This window comes from Henckelia pumila, chromosome 1 (assembly GCF_033568475.1).
Source record: "Henckelia pumila isolate YLH828 chromosome 1, ASM3356847v2, whole genome shotgun sequence".
NCBI lineage: Eukaryota > Viridiplantae > Streptophyta > Magnoliopsida > Lamiales > Gesneriaceae > Henckelia > Henckelia pumila.
In genome coordinates this window covers 151,866,515-151,884,194 of record NC_133120.1, presented here as the reverse complement: position 1 = coordinate 151,884,194, position 17,680 = coordinate 151,866,515, and the positions used below count along the sequence as shown (strand labels likewise).

The 17,680-nt window shown below is 34.4% G+C and overlaps 2 protein-coding genes across 2 annotated transcripts in view; both read right to left on the bottom strand.

Moving 5' to 3' along the window:
* LOC140874221 (uncharacterized) overlaps nt 1-4,050 on the bottom strand; it is a 38,575-nt gene extending 34,525 nt beyond the window's left edge. The window contains exons 1-3 of the mRNA XM_073277506.1: nt 3,918-4,050; nt 3,554-3,732; nt 3,188-3,409 (exon numbers count right to left, since the gene is read on the bottom strand). Of these exons, the coding sequence (XP_073133607.1) occupies nt 3,188-3,409; nt 3,554-3,732; nt 3,918-4,050 (534 nt within the window). The remainder of the gene's footprint in view (nt 1-3,187; nt 3,410-3,553; nt 3,733-3,917) is intronic.
* A 12,515-nt stretch (nt 4,051-16,565) lies between these two features.
* LOC140874220 (uncharacterized) lies at nt 16,566-17,261 on the bottom strand. The gene is made up of 2 exons (XM_073277505.1): nt 16,958-17,261; nt 16,566-16,849 (listed from the first exon to the last, which is right to left on the bottom strand). Exons 1-2 carry the CDS (start codon nt 17,259-17,261, stop codon nt 16,566-16,568), a joined length of 588 nt encoding a protein of 195 aa, XP_073133606.1.
* Between the last annotated feature and the right edge of the window lie 419 nt (nt 17,262-17,680).

Here is a 17,680-nt window from a genome sequence, read left to right as displayed (position 1 = left end):
AAGAATTCTTATTGCCATAGCAGCATGGTATGACTATGAGATATGGAAAATGGATGTGAAGACTGCATTTCTTAATGGAAACATTAAGGAAGAAATCTATATGATGCAGCCCGAGGGATTCACATCCATGGGAAGCGAGCATAAGGTATGCAAGCTTCAGAGAGCGATCTATGGTCTCAAACAAGCATTGAGAAGTTGGAACCAGAAATTTAATGAAACAATAAAGGATTTTGGTTTCATCAAGAACCCGGAGGAACCGTGCGTGTACAAGAAAGTAGTTAAGGATGCTGTGACATTCTTAGTACTTTATGTTGATGACATCTTACTCATTGGGAATGATGTAGGGATGTTGCAGTCAACAAAGATATGGTTATCAGGTAGATTCTCGATGAAGGATTTGGGTGAGGCATCCTATATTCTAGGGATACAGATCTATAGAGATAGATCTAAGAGAATGATAGGACTTACTCAAGCTACCTACATCGACACTATATTGAAAAGGTTTTCAATGGATGAGTCCAAGAGAGGACATCTACCTATGTGTCATGGAGTCTCTCTATCCAAGTCTATGTGTCCCAAGACTGACGAAGAGATAGAGAAAATGACACACATACCATATGCTTCAGCCATAGGGAGTATCATGTATGGGATGATATCCACCAGACCGGATGTGGAACTTGCTCTGAGTGTCACGAGCAGATATCAAGCCAATCCCGGTCAAATGCATTGGAAAGCCGTGAAGGATATTCTTAAGTACTTGAGAAGAACTAAGAATGTATTCATGGTTTATGGAGGAAGAGAACTGAAATTGGAAGGCTATACCGACTCTAGCTTCCAAAGTGACGTGGATGACTCGAAGTCAACCTCTGGATTTGTGTTCATGCTCAATGGCGGTGCTGTCTCTGGGAAGAGTTCCAAGCAGGACACCACAGCGGATTCCACCACTGAGGCAGAATACATTGCGGCATCAGCTGCTGCTAAAGAGGCCGTTTGGATGAGGAATTTCGTCCAAGAGTTGGGCGTTATTCCTGAAGCTGTTGGTCCAGTCCCGGTGTACTGTGACAACACGAGTGCCGTTGCTCAGGCAAAGGAACCAAGGTCTCATCAAAGATCCAAACACGTACTGAGGAAATACCACATCATCCGGGAGATCGTGGAAAGAGGAGACATCACTGTCGAGAGAGTGGCCTCTGCAGACAATATCGCTGATCCACTTACTAAGCCCTTGCCAGGACCATTATTTGACAAACATCGCGAAGCAATGGGACTACGTAGTATGACTAGGTGGCTTTAGGGCAAGTGGGAGATTGAAAGAGTGGGTTCCCGGTGAGCCAACTTGTGGCTAAGGGCTTTTATGACTCTATGTATAAACAATCTTTTGTTTAATATAATTTACACTTTTATAATGATATTTACTTTATCTTTTATCATATTATTATGTTGTGACATACTATAAGATGTTTAGATGAAGACCTTGAATATACTATAGTGTATGTAAGATGTGGTGGCACATGGGGATGGCTATCATGAAACACATCTTATAGTCACTGTATATTCTAAACAGTTCCTAGTCGATTGAGCCGTCCGTTAATAAGGATAAGGATCGCTCGAGATTGAGACTAGCATTTGCGATGCCGAGTACCACGTTTCATTGGTATGGAACATAGAGATGTTCAAAGCATGCAAATGGATATTCATACGATGAATGATCGAACTACCCTATCCGGACTTTCCAAGTGGTTATCACTTATCGAGTGGATAAAGTCCGCGGTTTTGGTTGTACACCATTAGTCCTTACTACTTGAAACATCATTGAGACTCTATATGCTAGTACTGTATTTTGACTCGTTTACCGACTCTATTGGGGTCATCAGGTGTCGGGATTGGGTAAAGTTACGACACATATAGGAGTCGATGCTTTGTTGTCAAGGATTCACCACATACTTGCGAGTGTGGATATCCTATGCAATCTGAGGAGATATTAGTGTGACGAATCTCTGGCCAGAGTACATGATGTGTTTTAAGAAATGGTTTCTTAGTAGCACATGCGATGTCACTATTTGATCTTCAAGATGCATTGCATAGTTATCGAATCTCGAACGACTCTCGATTTACCAATGGCTGTTGATTCGATCGGGATATTTGGATGAAGGGACCCGTACTGTACGCTAACCAAAATCTATTGGTTCTTGCAGGCACTATCAGTGATACCTAGGGAATCATGGGGCGATGTTGCTAGGCGCTCTTACCATGATTCGATGGGCAAGTCGGAAATTGTTGTTCCGAGTCACAAGGAGTTGTGAGCCCACGGCTAGCTATATCCCTGAACCATTGAGGGTCACACAAGTAATGGATTTCTAATCCCCGTTGAGATAATTAAATTTAAAGATTTAAATTTAGTGAATAAATAAGTGGGACTTCTTATTTAAGAGTAGAAGGAGTAAGATTTCCTAAAATGACATAGTGATGGACATTTTTGGAAACCACTGAATTCGGATTCAGAAAATTTATCTTGACTTTAAAAGATGCAGAAATGGTTTCTGTGCACATTGGTGAAATTGGTTTATCAATTTGAGTCACGATGAATTTTATATTAATTTCTGAACATGCGGGCTTTGCTTGTCAGGCTTGTACTTAGGACTAATGGGCCCTAAGCTGTTAGCAGCCCACATTATAAATAAGTTATTGCAGTACAGAAATTACACACAACTTATACTCAGATTTTCGAAAACCCTAGCCTCCAGTCTAGGAATTTCGGCCGCCCCCCCCTCTCTGTCTTAGAGAATTTTCAGTCTGCGAATTTCGAATTTGCAGTCTGAATTAGCAGATCATATCTGTTCTATCTCTTCGTAGAAACTTCTGATAGAATTTCTAGTGCAGTCTATCAGAGGGATTAAACTTCTGTTCGTGGACCTGATTGAATAATTGTTCGTTCATCAGTTCCTGGGATATACAACAAGAGCAGTTTAATCTGTTGGTGTCCATAATCTCGTTTCGAGATTTTAAGGTAAATTTATATTGTTTAAATTTTATATTATCAATTTTAATCGTAGGAATTTGATACCCATATGGAATCGTTCCATATAAAAATTTAAAACTTCCGCTGCACCGGGTATCACTTTCTTTTTCGATCCGGAGAACGACCGTGTTCCAACACAAACAACACTGGTGCACCCCATGACGATACACTCGGTCTGATGAACCCCTTATCCAGCAACTCTTGCAATTGATCTTTCAGTTCTTTCATCTTAGTCGGTGCTAATCTGTACGGTGCCTTAGAAGCTGGCTTAGTTCCATGCAACAATTCTATCCCAAATTCGACTTCCCTGTGTGAAGGCAATCCTGCAACATCATCGGGTAAGACTTTTGGAAAATCTTTCACTACTTCCACATCTTCAAGTTTCGGTCGCTGCAACTCATGATCCCACGATAGGCTTGCTAGAAAACATGTACAACCCTTGCTCAACAGTTGTCAGGCCTTACCTGCTGAAATCACACACGTTGTGCTCTTCTTGTTCGCAGCACGGAACACAAACGATTCCCCATTCTAAACCTTCAAAGACACAGTTCTCTGCTTACAGTCTATGGTAGCCTCATGCTGAGACAACCAATCCTTCTCAAAAATCACATCAAAATCTGACATCTCCAATACAAAGAAATCTGCATACAAATCTAAACCTTGCATCTGAATCTTACAATTTCTTACCACGCTGTTGCTCTTCAATTCTTCTCCTGAGGGCAACGACACAATAAACCCCGAAACAGACTCATCCGGCACAATTCCCAATTGATTCCTTTTGAATCCCAAAATCACGACTTAATTAATTCTAAGTACTAGTTCAAAATCAATCTAACTTAAACCAAGAAATAAATCTCAAATTTTATATTGCATATTCAATATAAATATTAATCCCAACTGATTCTTCTCGTTCTAAATCCTGGTCTCTCATCAAGGTCATGCACCTGGTTTTTCTCTGCCAGAAACTGGTTATTCTGGTTGTTCTGGTTGCTCTGATCACTCTCATTATTCCGGTTCCTACGGGTAGCCATTTCTTGATGTCCAACATAGTCCACATATTTAAATACGTTTTAAACATAAACATCATACTTGAACATGCATAACTCATAAATCATAAATAATATCATGCATCTAAGACAATCCATAACATAAAAAACTTACAGACATGAAGACGAAGCATAGGGTCGTGGCGAGAATGCATGCGTGCAAACAAACCCAGAGCGAACTGCTTTGATACCAAGCTGTAACGTCCCAATTTCTCAATCGAAGTGTTACTCAACATGCATACTTATAATTTGGTAAAAATAAAAATTTTTCGGAAGCATAATATTTTTTATTAAAAAGTGCGTAAAATAAGTGCACAAAAATGGAATAGCATCCAAAAATATTTGCCAAACATGGCCATCAACTTAAAAATTAAAACTTTTTTGCCTCTCATCAAATAAAAATGTTTAAAACATCTTCCATTCTAAAGTATTCACACTCATGCATTGCCCGTTGGACCGACCCCTGCTTATTCTTCATGTCCGCCCACATAATCATCAATAAAAGCATCCACATCATCGTTACCTGCACCATTCAAGTATAGTGAGTCGAAAGACTCAGCAAGAACATGCAAAAAAAGGATTTTCTAACTTTAAAAGAGAATACATTAACTTAAACTTTCATGCAATAAACATAACTTTGATAAAGCCATATCATAAAAAATATTTGGGGTGATGAAGTATGAGTAGTGTGGCAACCGTCATAGTGAGCCATTCATAGATTCCTGTTGATCAACAAGCATATGGCATTCTGCCCGTAACTTTCATTCTTTGGATAGCCGCTTCGGAGCTCATCCCAAAGTGCATACCGCGTATAACCATCCCGTGAGCCATGTTTGGATAGCCGTTTCGAAGCTCATCCCGAAGTGCATACCCCGTATAATCACCACAAGACACATAAGTCATCAAAATAGTTTTCATACATAATAACATTCTTCGTATCATATCATTCTTCATGCACGTCATCATTATTCTTCCATTATCATGAACTTTCATAAACAATGTCGTGCATGCATAAACCAATGCGAGAACCATTCATGCATTAAATACTTACTACATTTCATGATTTTCATGGAAAAATAATTTTCATGAAGGTTGAAAACATAAACATGCATTACATAGTATATTCGATCCACGTGAGTCGTTCCATCCGTCCCGGACATTGAAAACTTGAAACTTTTGCATAAACACTCTTAAAAATACTTAAAATAGCTTTAAAGACCACAAATATGAAATTAGGATTTCAAAACACAACCTTAAAAAAATTTGGACAGTACCTATGGTGCAAGGGCGCAGAAAACATGCGCCCCTGCGCCACCAACGCTGCCCCCTAGTACAGGGGTGCTCAAAAACTGCGCCCCTGCACCAGTGGTGCGCAGGCAGCAGACGCGCAGGGTGCGAACTTCATTTTTTTTTTGGCTCTTTTTCGGTTCTTTTCGATTCCAAATCAAATCTATTCACTCACCCATCAAAACTTATAATCAAACACATGAAAAACTTCAAAATATACGCACATCACGATCCAACTTTTCAAAGTTTCGAATCAAAACTTCTCATTCAAAATCTCTTCTTCCAAAATTCTGATTTTTACAACATAAATGCCCTAGAATCTCAATAAACTTATACCGAAAACATCAGGAACGCATCACGCTTCGCGATTTTACGACATACTCATGTAACTTTCTAAAATCATGCATCAATCAACACCATAAATCAACCTAGGGTTCATATCAAACATATTTATACTCTTGAATGAGTTTCAAAACATTAAAAACTTGTCTGAATCATTTGATTGGGATTAACCTGGATGGCGGGACGATCTAGCCTTGAGAAGTCGAAGAACCCTACCCTTGATGCAGCGTTTGAGTGAGAGAGATTTGAAAGAAAAAGAGAGCGTTCAAAATGAGAGTTCAGAATAAAATTCTGAACGCTTATTTCTTTTGTGACTAATGGGCTTCAACACGGCCCATTAGTTACACTTAAAATCCTTTAAAATTTTACCCTCCCATTTAATAAAAAAAAATACACTGCATCCCTTTAAACTTAATTTAAAATAAACAAATTTTCTTTACTCAAGCCAAGGCTAGGCTCGTTCCTACGATCCAAAATTAATACCAACCTGAAAACATTAAAATCATACATATCACATAACATTTCAGGCATTTAATTAAATCACATAATTCACATAACAATTAATTTATCTAAATAACATGCATTAATTCATATAATTCAATCAATTAATCATGATTAAGCTAGTGGACTTTTCGGACCTTACACCTAGGCTATAGAATAGGCGCCTAGAACACTTTAGCTCTTAGGCGCCATTTCAGTGGTGCCTAGGCACCTGAACTCATTAGAGCCTAGGCGCTTTTTCTGGCGCCTAGGCGCTAGACTGGTCAAGCGCCTAGGATCTTCCTTTGGCGCCTAGCAGCTTAGACTGCCCCATTTTTTTAAAAAAATATTTTTTGACGTTCGAATGGTATTTTTATGACCTTTTAAGTTTTTTTTGATATTTTTAGAATATTTTATGAAATTATTTTCAGTTTTGACATCAAGAACAGAAGTAACGACTCCCGTGTATCGGTTTAGCTATCTATTACATATATAGGTCATTATTTCTTCACAAATACTATGTTTTTATGAAAGTTATGAAATTTTATGAAATGATAAGAGCGTGGTTGATTTTATTTTATTTTATTTTCTGTTTCTTCGTTCTTTTTTTAACGTTTCTTCTCTCTTTTTCTGCGCTAGGTTTTCTATTTCTTTTTTCAGTCGTAGAAGCCCGGTCCAACGATATTTTAAAACATTCTATATTCCAATAACTTAAAGGGTCCTAGTCCACTTCCTAAAATATGACATTCTTAATACGTTCTATTATAATTACCTTCTATCGTATTAGAAAACCCTAAATCTCACAATGACGGTACTTCTGCATCGAAAACTAATTTATCCAGACTTGCAAATTCAATTGAAAATGGTAGATTTTACTCTTATTATAAGATATCATTATTTTCTCATAATGTAATTTTCTAGAAAGAAATCATAATATGTCACTACTTGAAAATCTCAAAGTGAAACTAAACACTACATGAAACCTTAAAACTCAAGATAATACCCAATAATAAAACATTACTAATAAAAATAAAATCTCAATTCAGTGGTGTGGTAAAAACTTTTATCCGACTTTCAACATAATCAATCATTAATCGCATAATATTTATAGGTACATTTTAATTTTCATTTTTAAAAAATTAAAAATTCCTTGATTCAAACGTGAATTGTAAAATAAAAATGGAATCAATCGAAACTAAAGTATCTAGCTGGACTGCAATACCAGTGGCGCCTAGGCGCTAAACATGGTCGGCGCCTAAGCACCATATGTGGCGCCTAGGCACCATATATGGCACCTAGGCGCGAGTAATGCTAGAGCCTATTCTATAGCCTAGGTGCTTTTGTTTTTGTTTTTTTTTTAAAAAAAACACTTTTTTGACGTTCGGAAGGTACTTTTATGATATATTAAGGTTATTTAATATTTTAAAAATATTTTTTGAATTTCTTTTCATGTTTGTTTTCAAAAACGGTTGTTTTTTTTTTACTTTTTGACATGAATTTTTACTAAAACACTTTTTTGACATGAATTTTTACTAAAATTGTTGTCTTTTTTCATTGAAATATGGCAAACAACAACATTTTTTGTAAAAATTCTTTTCAAAAAGTAAAAAAAAAAACGGTTTTTGAAAAAAAAACATGAAAAGAAATTCCAAAAATATCTTTAAAATATTAAAAACACCTTAATATATCATAAAAGTACCCTCCGGACGTCAAAAAAGTGTTTTTTTTCAAAAAAAAAAAAACAAGCGCCTAGGCACTATCATTACTCGAGCATAGGCGCCACATATGCTGCCTAGGCGCCGGTCATGTTTAGCGCCAAGGCGCCTCTGGTGGCGCCTAGGCGTCTTGCTCCTAAAGCGCCTAGGCGCCTGAACACCTAAGCGCCTAGGCGCTATTTCTGGCGCCTAGGCGCTAAACTTGTCTAGTGCCTAGGTGCTCATTTTGGCGCTTAGGCGCCTGGACTGCCCCATTTTTTTTAAAAAAAAAACCATTTTTTGACGTTCGAATGGTATTTTTTTGATCTTTTAAGGTGTTTTTGATATTTTTAGAATATTTTAGGAAAATATTTTCAATTTTGACATAAAAAACGGAAGTAACGACACCCGTGATTCGGTTTTGCTATCTATTACATATATAGGTAATTATTTCATCACAAAAACTATGTTTTTATGAATGTCATGAAATTTTAAGAAATGATAAGGGAGTGGTTGATTTTATTTTATTTTATTTTCTGTTTCTGCGTTATTTTTTTAAACGCTTCTTCTCTCTTTTTTTGCGCTAAGTTTTCTATTTCTTTTTTCAGTCTTACAAGCCCGGTCCAACGATATTTTAAAACATTCTATATTCCAATAACTTAAAGGCTCGTAGTCCATTTCCTAAAATGTGACATTCTTAATATGTTCTATTATATTTACTTTCTATCGTAGTAGAAAATCCTAAATCTCACAATGACGATATTTATGTATCGAAAGATAATTTACAGAGACTTTCTTATTCAATTGAAAATGGTAAATTTTACTCTTATTATAAGATATCATTATTTCCTCATAATGTAATTTGCTAGAAAGAAATCATAATTATATCACTTCTTGAAAATCTCAAAGTGAAACTGAACACTACATGAAACCTTAAAACTCAAGATAATACCCAATAATAAAACATTACTAATAAAAATAAAATCTCAATTCAGTGGTGAGATTAAAAAATTTATCCGCCTTTCAACATAATCAATAATTGATCGCATAATATTTACGATTAATTGGCCATAAATCCCCAATTGAAACATTACCTTTGTGATCAGTCCCTAGGTCAGAAAAATGTATCCTGCACTCCCTGATCCACTAATTTTTTTTTTCAACTCCTTACTTCACTCTTTATTCATTTTCCCCTTTAATTTATATTTTTTTCCCATTGAATTCCTCTCCAATTCTTCATCGGAAGCGAGACCAAGCCGTGTCAAAACCATCCTTCCTTCTCATGAGCGATGTAAATCTGTAATCACTTAGATCCACCGGTCGAGAAAACCCATGGATGAATTTTGAAAAGAAAGTGATGAGGGAAGAAGAACTGGAGCAAGCCACGAAGCCAATGACTTTGGAGAAACAGTAATTTCCTTTGATTTTTTATTCGATTTCTCTAAACCTTTCCTTTTCTTCCAGTTCTTGGATGTGGATACTTTCCTCTGGGAAATTAATTTTTTTGTTTATTTTTATTACGATTTGATCAATTATTTTATTTGTTGGAAATGATTTTTTTTACTGATTTTATCAAGATTCAATTTCATAATTAGGATGTGTGGTTGTTTGTTGGGATTGATCTTGGATTATGTTAGATTTTTCTAATCCTTGTATATTGGAAGATAGATGACGGGCTGCGATTTGGTTGCATTTTATTGTTTGGACTTTGAGTGATTGCTTATGATGAGTAATCGATTTGTGTTGCTGAACTTATGAATGAGCATGTGTGGAATATCGGCACTCGTAATTTTTTGTGAATCTCAGTGTGCGAAGTTCTAGTCTTAGTAAAATTTGACTTGTTTCGAGCTTTATTGGTTAGTCAAGTAAGTAGGAAAAATTCATCTCCTTTGGCACAAGCAAGGAGCTTACAGGGAAATCCCGAAATCACCTTGATATGATCTCTTCTCAGTGCGCGAAGTTCTAGTCTTAGCAAAATTTGACTTGTTTCGAGCTTTATTGGTTAGTCAAATAAGTAGGAAAAATTCATCTCCTTTGACATAAGCAAGGAGCTTACAGGGAAATCCCGAAATCACCTTGATATGATCTCTTTTTTTAACCGAAACTTATTTGAACAACTAAACAAATGTTTCATCTAATTATTATTTCATAACTATTTTATGATCTATAAAACATTGATTCTGTATATATCTTAATTCCTCATCTTTTTCTATACTCCTCTTCTCTGATATGATGAAAGCCCATTTGAAAAATCAAAGAACACAGAAAATCTTGCCTTTCTTCTACTACACATTCACCTATGTTCTTTTACCCTTGTTTTCTCCTCTATTTAACTGTTATTGTTTGCTTCATCAAAGAAATCATAATACCCAAAAAATATTTGTCTTCGTTTCGCAAATCTTTTATTTGTTGCACCTATTTTTTTTTAGATTTTTCTTCAACTAATAGATAGTCATTGTTCATTTTTTGCAAAATGAGTTCAATTTGATTCATAGTTTGATTGGTTGTTGCGACTAATTTTTGTTCAATGTTCTATTCGCTAATTACTACATGATGTGCTTCCATTGCACTTAGTTTAAATTGTGTGCAATTTCATACATTTTTTATAATTTTTTTTAATCTTTATAAGTTTGTTCTTGTTTCTTTTGATTTTATTTGGTAACTGGATTTTTGTGATATTTGGTTTGGATCTATTAATTTTAGCCTTTATTTTTTAGTATAAATGCTGGTTGAGATTATATTCTTAAATTTGATCGTTTGTTCTTTTTTTTTTTTTCAAAAAAAGTTTGAGAAAAATATTAGTCTTATTTACTTCTGCATGGGGGATGAATAAATTTAAAATATTGGTGTTTGTGGTAGGATTCAAGGTTAGTATATACTCTCTTATTATCCTAATTGTTTTTATATTTATTATTTATGTTAGGTGTTTCTATATATAATAGAAATAATTTCAACAATTGAAGTCTAATTTATATGTCAAAATAGGATATAGAATCAACTTAAATTTTTGTTTTTATGTCTTACGTTTTGTATTTGATATTCAGTTTGTTATGTTATTCAGTTTAATGGTATGTGTTGTATGAACTTTAAAAATTATATACTGATATAATTTCTTGGTGATGGTGTTATTTGGTTCTATCTTGATAGCTTTGGTGTTTAATTTTTGGTTAGACCACATGTAGTCCTAATATTATTCTAGAAGTAGCATTATTTTAATCATGATATTAGTACCGGGTACATGTAACTGTAGTACTAGTATTATTCATCATAGCTTCATATTACTTGGTTTAGCCACATGTAGTATATAGCATAGTTTTGATATGAGTATTGGGTGAAGCAAAATTAGTACTAATTAAGCAAAAAAAAACTACTTAAGTTCTATTACAATGTCATGGTAATGAAAATATGACAAACTCAAGCCATGAATAAGCTAAACGAGACTAATAACAAAAATACATAGTAGTTAATAGAACTAATCAATTATTGATACCACAATTAAGCTATTATATACCTCAAATCAATACATAAGTACTACGTGGTAAGACCATTTGTACTGTAAATATCATCCAAGAACAAAGACCACTTACCAATACATGTGTTTATGGTACCACATATGAGGTATTATTGATACCACAATTAAGCTAGTATATACCACAAATAAAGACATAAGTACTACATAATAAGATCTTTTGTACCGCTAATACCTTACAAGAACAAAAACCACTAAATCATACAAATATTCATGGTGCCTCACATTGGGTGTTATTGATACCATAATTAAGCTATTGTGTACCACATAGCAAGACATAAGTACTAATTTGTAAGATGTTTTATACTACTAATATCAGTATACCACAAGAACAAATATCACTAACTCATACATGTGTTCAAAATACCACACATTGCTTATTATTGATACCAAAATTTAGCTAGAGTGTAGCACAAATAAATACATAAGTACTACATAATAAGACATAAAAATAGTACCACATATTCATGCAAATTTTATATCAATGGTGATTAACACATGTTTACACATCAAATATCTAATTTTGCTGTATAAATCAAAATACTTTAGCTTGAAAATGAAGTAGTACGTAGTACTTTAACTAGCAAATAAAGTATAATCACGTATAATTGTGGTATGAAAATTTGATAAATTTGGTACATCTTCCATACATGTTTTACATTGTGGTGTTGGTGCATGGTCAAAAACGCAGTACCATTTGTATCGATACATAATACGTTTGTTTAAAATTGAAGTATTATAATCTTTATTTGTGGTATGAGGTCTTGTTAAATTTGGTACATCTTCCATAAATGTTTTACATTGTGGTGTTGATGCGAGGTTCAGAAACGCAGTACCATTTGTAACAATACGTAGTACTTGTGTTTGAAAATTAAGTATAATAACGTGTAACTGTGGTATAAGAATTTGTTAAATTTGATACATCTTTATTCGTACTGCGTATATACATTACAAGAAAGGAGATCAATGACTAGTAGTTAACATATGTTTATGCATCAAATGCACGATTCAATTATGATTGACACATGTTTATGAATCCTAATGTCTAATTTTGGTAGCAAATATGGTGATTATCAAAACACATGTATATGTATTCATTGTTTATGTTTGTAACATCTATGGTTAAAAAAAATTTATCTATGCATCCAATGTCCAAATTTTGTAACATCAATGGTGATTAAAACATTTTCACTCATAAAATGTCTAAATTTTTAGTATCAATCATGATTATAACATGTTTATGCATCCTAATGTCTAATTTAGTAGCATCTATTGTGATTAACAAACTCATGTATATATATCCATTGTATATGTTTGTAACATATATGGTTAAATCAACTCTATCTATGCATCCAATGTCCTAATTTTGTATCATCAATGGTGATTAACACATGTTTACAAATCAAATGTATAATTTTGTAGCATAAATCAAAATACTTTAGCTTGAAAATGAAGTGGTCAGCAACGCAGTACCATTTATATCTATACGTAGTACTTTAGCTAGAAAATAAAGTATAATAACGTCTAATTATGGTATGAGAACGTGTTAAATTTGGTACATTTTCCATACATGTTTTACATTGTGGTGTTGGTGTGTGGTCAGAAACACAATACCATTTGTATTGATACTTAGTACCTTTGCTTGAAAATCAAGTATAATAACGTCTAATTTTGGTATGAGAATTTGTTAAATTTGCTACATCTTCCATACATGTTTTACATTGTGGTATTGGTGCATGGTCAGAACCGCAGTACCATTTATATCTATAGTTAGTACTTTAGCTAGCAAATAAAGTATAATAATTTTAAATTATGGTATGAGATTTTGTTATATTTGGTACACCTTTCATACATATTTTACATTTTGGTGTTGTTGCATGGTCTGAAACGCAGTACCATTTGTATTGACACGTAGTACCTTTGCTTGAAAATGAAGTATAACAACTTCTAATTGTGGTATGAGAATTTGTTAAATTTGGTACATATTTCATACATGTTTTACATTGTGATGTTGGTGCGTGTTTCAGAAATGCAACACCATTTGTATTGATACGTAGTACGGTTACTTGAAAATGAAGTATAATAATCTCTAATTATAGTATGAGAATTTGTTAAATTTGATACATCTTTCATATATATTTTACATTGTGGTGTTGGTGTGTGATTCAAAAACGTAGTATCATTTGTATTGATACGTAGTACGTTTACTTGAAAATGAAGTATAATAACATCTAATTGTGGTATGAGAATCTGTTAAATTTGGTATATCTTCCGTACATGTTTTACATTGTGGTGTTGGTGTATGATCAGAAACAGTACCATTTGTAATGATACATAGTACTTTTTCTTGAAAATGAAGTATAATAATGTCTAATTGTGGTATGAGAATTTGTTAAATTTGGTACATTTTCCATACATGTTTTACATTGTGATGTTGGTGCGTGATCAAAAACGCAGTACCGTTTATAACAATGCATAGTACTTTTGCTTGAAAATGAAGTATAATAACGTCTAATTGTGGTATGAGAATTTGTTAAATTTGGTACATCTTTCATACATGTTTTACATTGTGGTGTTGGTGCGTGATCAGAAACATAGTACCATTTGTAACGATACGTAGTACTTTTGCTTGAAAATAAAGTATAATAATGTCTAATTATGGTATGAGAATTTGTTAAATTTGGTACATATTTCATACATGTTTTATATTGTAGTGTTGGTGCTTGGTCAGAGACGCAGTACTATTTATAACGATACGTAGTACATTTTCTTGAAAATAAAGTATAACAATACGTCTAATTGTGATATGAGAATGAAAAATCCATTCTACCAAAATTAAACATCCAACTTTATCAACATAGTTATAAAGTGAAATTAAAAATCAATTTCACCAAAATACAGTACCACCTTCATTAACATAGTTATAAATAAAAATTAAACATCAATTCTACCAAAATACAATATCAACTTCATCAACATGGTTATTCATACGATCAAAGTATAGTGCAAAATACGCCAACAAAATTGTTCAATTCATTCTCATTTTGTGGCAACCCCAGGCTCATATACTAAAATCCAATGACTCAACACAAAGCATTTGAACTAAGCACAAGTAATACAAAATAAATAAATTTTTTTTAAAAAAATTGGACCTCCGCTCGATCGGTTAAAATTAACCGATCGAGCGGCCAAGAAATCCCAACTCTCGGGTTGGCATTTCACAAGCACCGCTCGATCGGTCAAATTGCACCGATCGAGCGTCCTCCTCCGCAGCAGAAATTTGCAGATTTCCTTGTGATCCTTTGCTGCTCTTTGCTAATTCAATAACATATAATCAAATGTAAACAAGGCTAAATATACAAGAACAACATGTACAAAATACATGACAACTTTATTCAAAAGCCAAGCTTACAAAATACTACAAGTATTCAAGAATTCAAGCTAAACTCCAAGTTTACATCTACTAGGTTTGTACAACACAACCAACACATATGCTATAACAAAACTCATGTTCTTGACAGCACTATTACATACTTAGCACAGAACGCCACTTCTCTAACTTCCATCACTCAAGACCTTCTACGGCTCGGCCCTGCATCCTCTGTTGTAATTCACACACAAAACAAAACAACAGCCGGATAAACCGGTAAGTATAAAACTTAGTATAAAATAACGGAAACATATAATGAAACATCAATAGCAAGTTTCATGCATTTCAATCAAAAAGGCAACTTTAATACCGCAAGAAGTTAGCCATACGATAAAGATTCAAGGCCTAATGATCAACTCGGTATAGATGCTAAAACGCACCACTCATCATCAGGTTCAAGCTCACCACTGATGTTATAACCAAAGTTGGTCTATCAATGATAAATACTCGTCATTGATACTTAATATCGAAGTTTATAACTCATCGACGATATCGGCAAGGCTTGAATAAATGTTAGGCTCGCAAATATAACAAAATTACATAACCACAATCATCCTATCTTAGCTCAACAAGAATAACCACAATATAAACATGTATGTCAAGTAATGTGTGATTTAAGGGAATCGAGAAGATAAACTCGTCTCGACAAACAACCCCAACTTGATCATCATAGTATTATACCTTAGTCTTGATAAAGAACGAGCTAGATCCACAAGCTACAAAATACACAATTGCAAATCACAATTCTGCTCAAGCTAAACTCAAGTATCAAAGTCTAAAGCTCGCCAACTTTGATCAAATCTCTCATGGTTCAAAACCGAAACTCTCGAAGTTGTTGTCCTTTGATTAAATCTGAAATGAATGGTATTCAAGGCCATAACATCAGCAAGAACTCATTGATACCACAGCTCAATCACAAGGATACAAAATCTATCAATTTCGCGAACCGGCGACGTAACGATTGAAAATCAGTAACCGAAACGATATCGACTTCGATCCAACAATCATACACCACATATATCATCATATCAACGACATAAACCAGCATAATCATATGCTAAACAATTCGAATACATGCTGGAATAATCATAAGTTCATATAACAATCCATCCTCGATTCTGTTTTGATATCAAGTCACATACAAACTCAAGAACATGACTTTATACACAAATTCCTAACTCCGATATATATCCTTCTTTGAAATATGATGAAATACTGAAATACTTACACGAAATCGAAGCCTTTGTCGCAACGATTACAACGCTATTTCCGGAATCAAAATTGGATAAACGGAGCAAAAGATACGGAAATTTGAAAATTAAGAACAAAGAAGCAAAAGAAGAGCTCGGTGCTTTGCTCTGTTCAATTCTTAAATTCTGAAGGAAAGATACATTTTACACGTGTGGAAGCTGACTCCTCAGTACAAAATCAGATATGTATTAATAAAATTTCAAGTTAGTCCCTGAAACTTCAGAAATTGCAATTCAGTCCTCGGCCATTATTTTAATTCAATTTCAATCCTAAATAATTTAAGAATATTAGAATTTAAATTCAAACTCTAAAAATTCTCAAATTAAATATACTCGGATTAAAATTAAGTAATCTCGGGCCTTACAATTCTCCCCTGCTAAGATATGATTTCGTCCTCGAATTCGCATGCAATCTGAACACACAAGAGATAATGAGATAACATAAATACTGAAGAAAACTCACATCACTGAAATAGCTCTGGATAACGCTATCTCATATCATGTTCTGTCTCCCAAGTAGCTTCTTCAATTCCGTGTCTACTCCATTGCACCTTAACAAGTGGAATGGATTTGTTTCGAAGCTGTCTTTCCTTGTGATCAAGGATTTGAATAGGACGTTTGAAATAGCTCAATGTTTCATCTAACTCAGCTTCATCTGGACGAAGAATATGGGAAGCATCGGGCTCGTACTTCCTCAACATAGACACGTGAAATACATCATGAATACCTGACAGTGCTGGAGGTAATGCTAGTCGGTATGCAGGATCACAAACTTTATCAAGAATTTCGTAAGGTCCAATAAACCTCGGTGATAGCTTACCTCTCTTTCTGAATCAAACAGTGCCTCGAAAAGGAGATATCTTCAGAAATACCCTATCACCTTGTTCAAAATTCAAAGTTCTACGCCTTACATTTGCATGCTTTGCTTGTCGATCTTGCGCTGTTCTCATACTGATCTGTATCAACTTCACTTTATCAGACAACTCTCTGATCATGTCTGGCCCTGTAACTGGTATTTCAGAAAGATCATCCCAAAACAACGGCGATCTGCATTTTCTACCATACAGTGCTTCAAATGGAGCCATCTGAATTCTTGACTGATAGCTGTTATTATAAGAAAATTCAACAAGTGGCAAAGATTCTTGCCAACTTGCACCAAAGTTAAGTATCACAGCTCTCAACATATCTTACAAGATCTATATAGTACGCTCTGACTGCCCGTCAATCTGAGGATGATACATTGTACTTAAATGCAGACGAGTACCCAGAGCTTCCTGTAGACTATGCCAAAAATGTGAAGTGAATCAAGGATCTCGATCTGATACTATATATTTAGGTACACCGTGCAATCGTACTACATCTCTGATATAAATATTGGCCATCTGGTCATGACGATACGTCATCTGATAAGGAATAAAACATGCAGACTTAGTCAGTCTATCAATCACGACCCAAATTGCATCACATCCTCTCGAAGATCTTGGTAGTCTTGTGACAAAATTCTTAGTAATATGATCTCATTTCCATTCAGGAACTGCTAAACTGTGCAATAGACCACTTGGTCACTTTCTTTCAGCCTTAACCTGTTGACAATTTAAACATC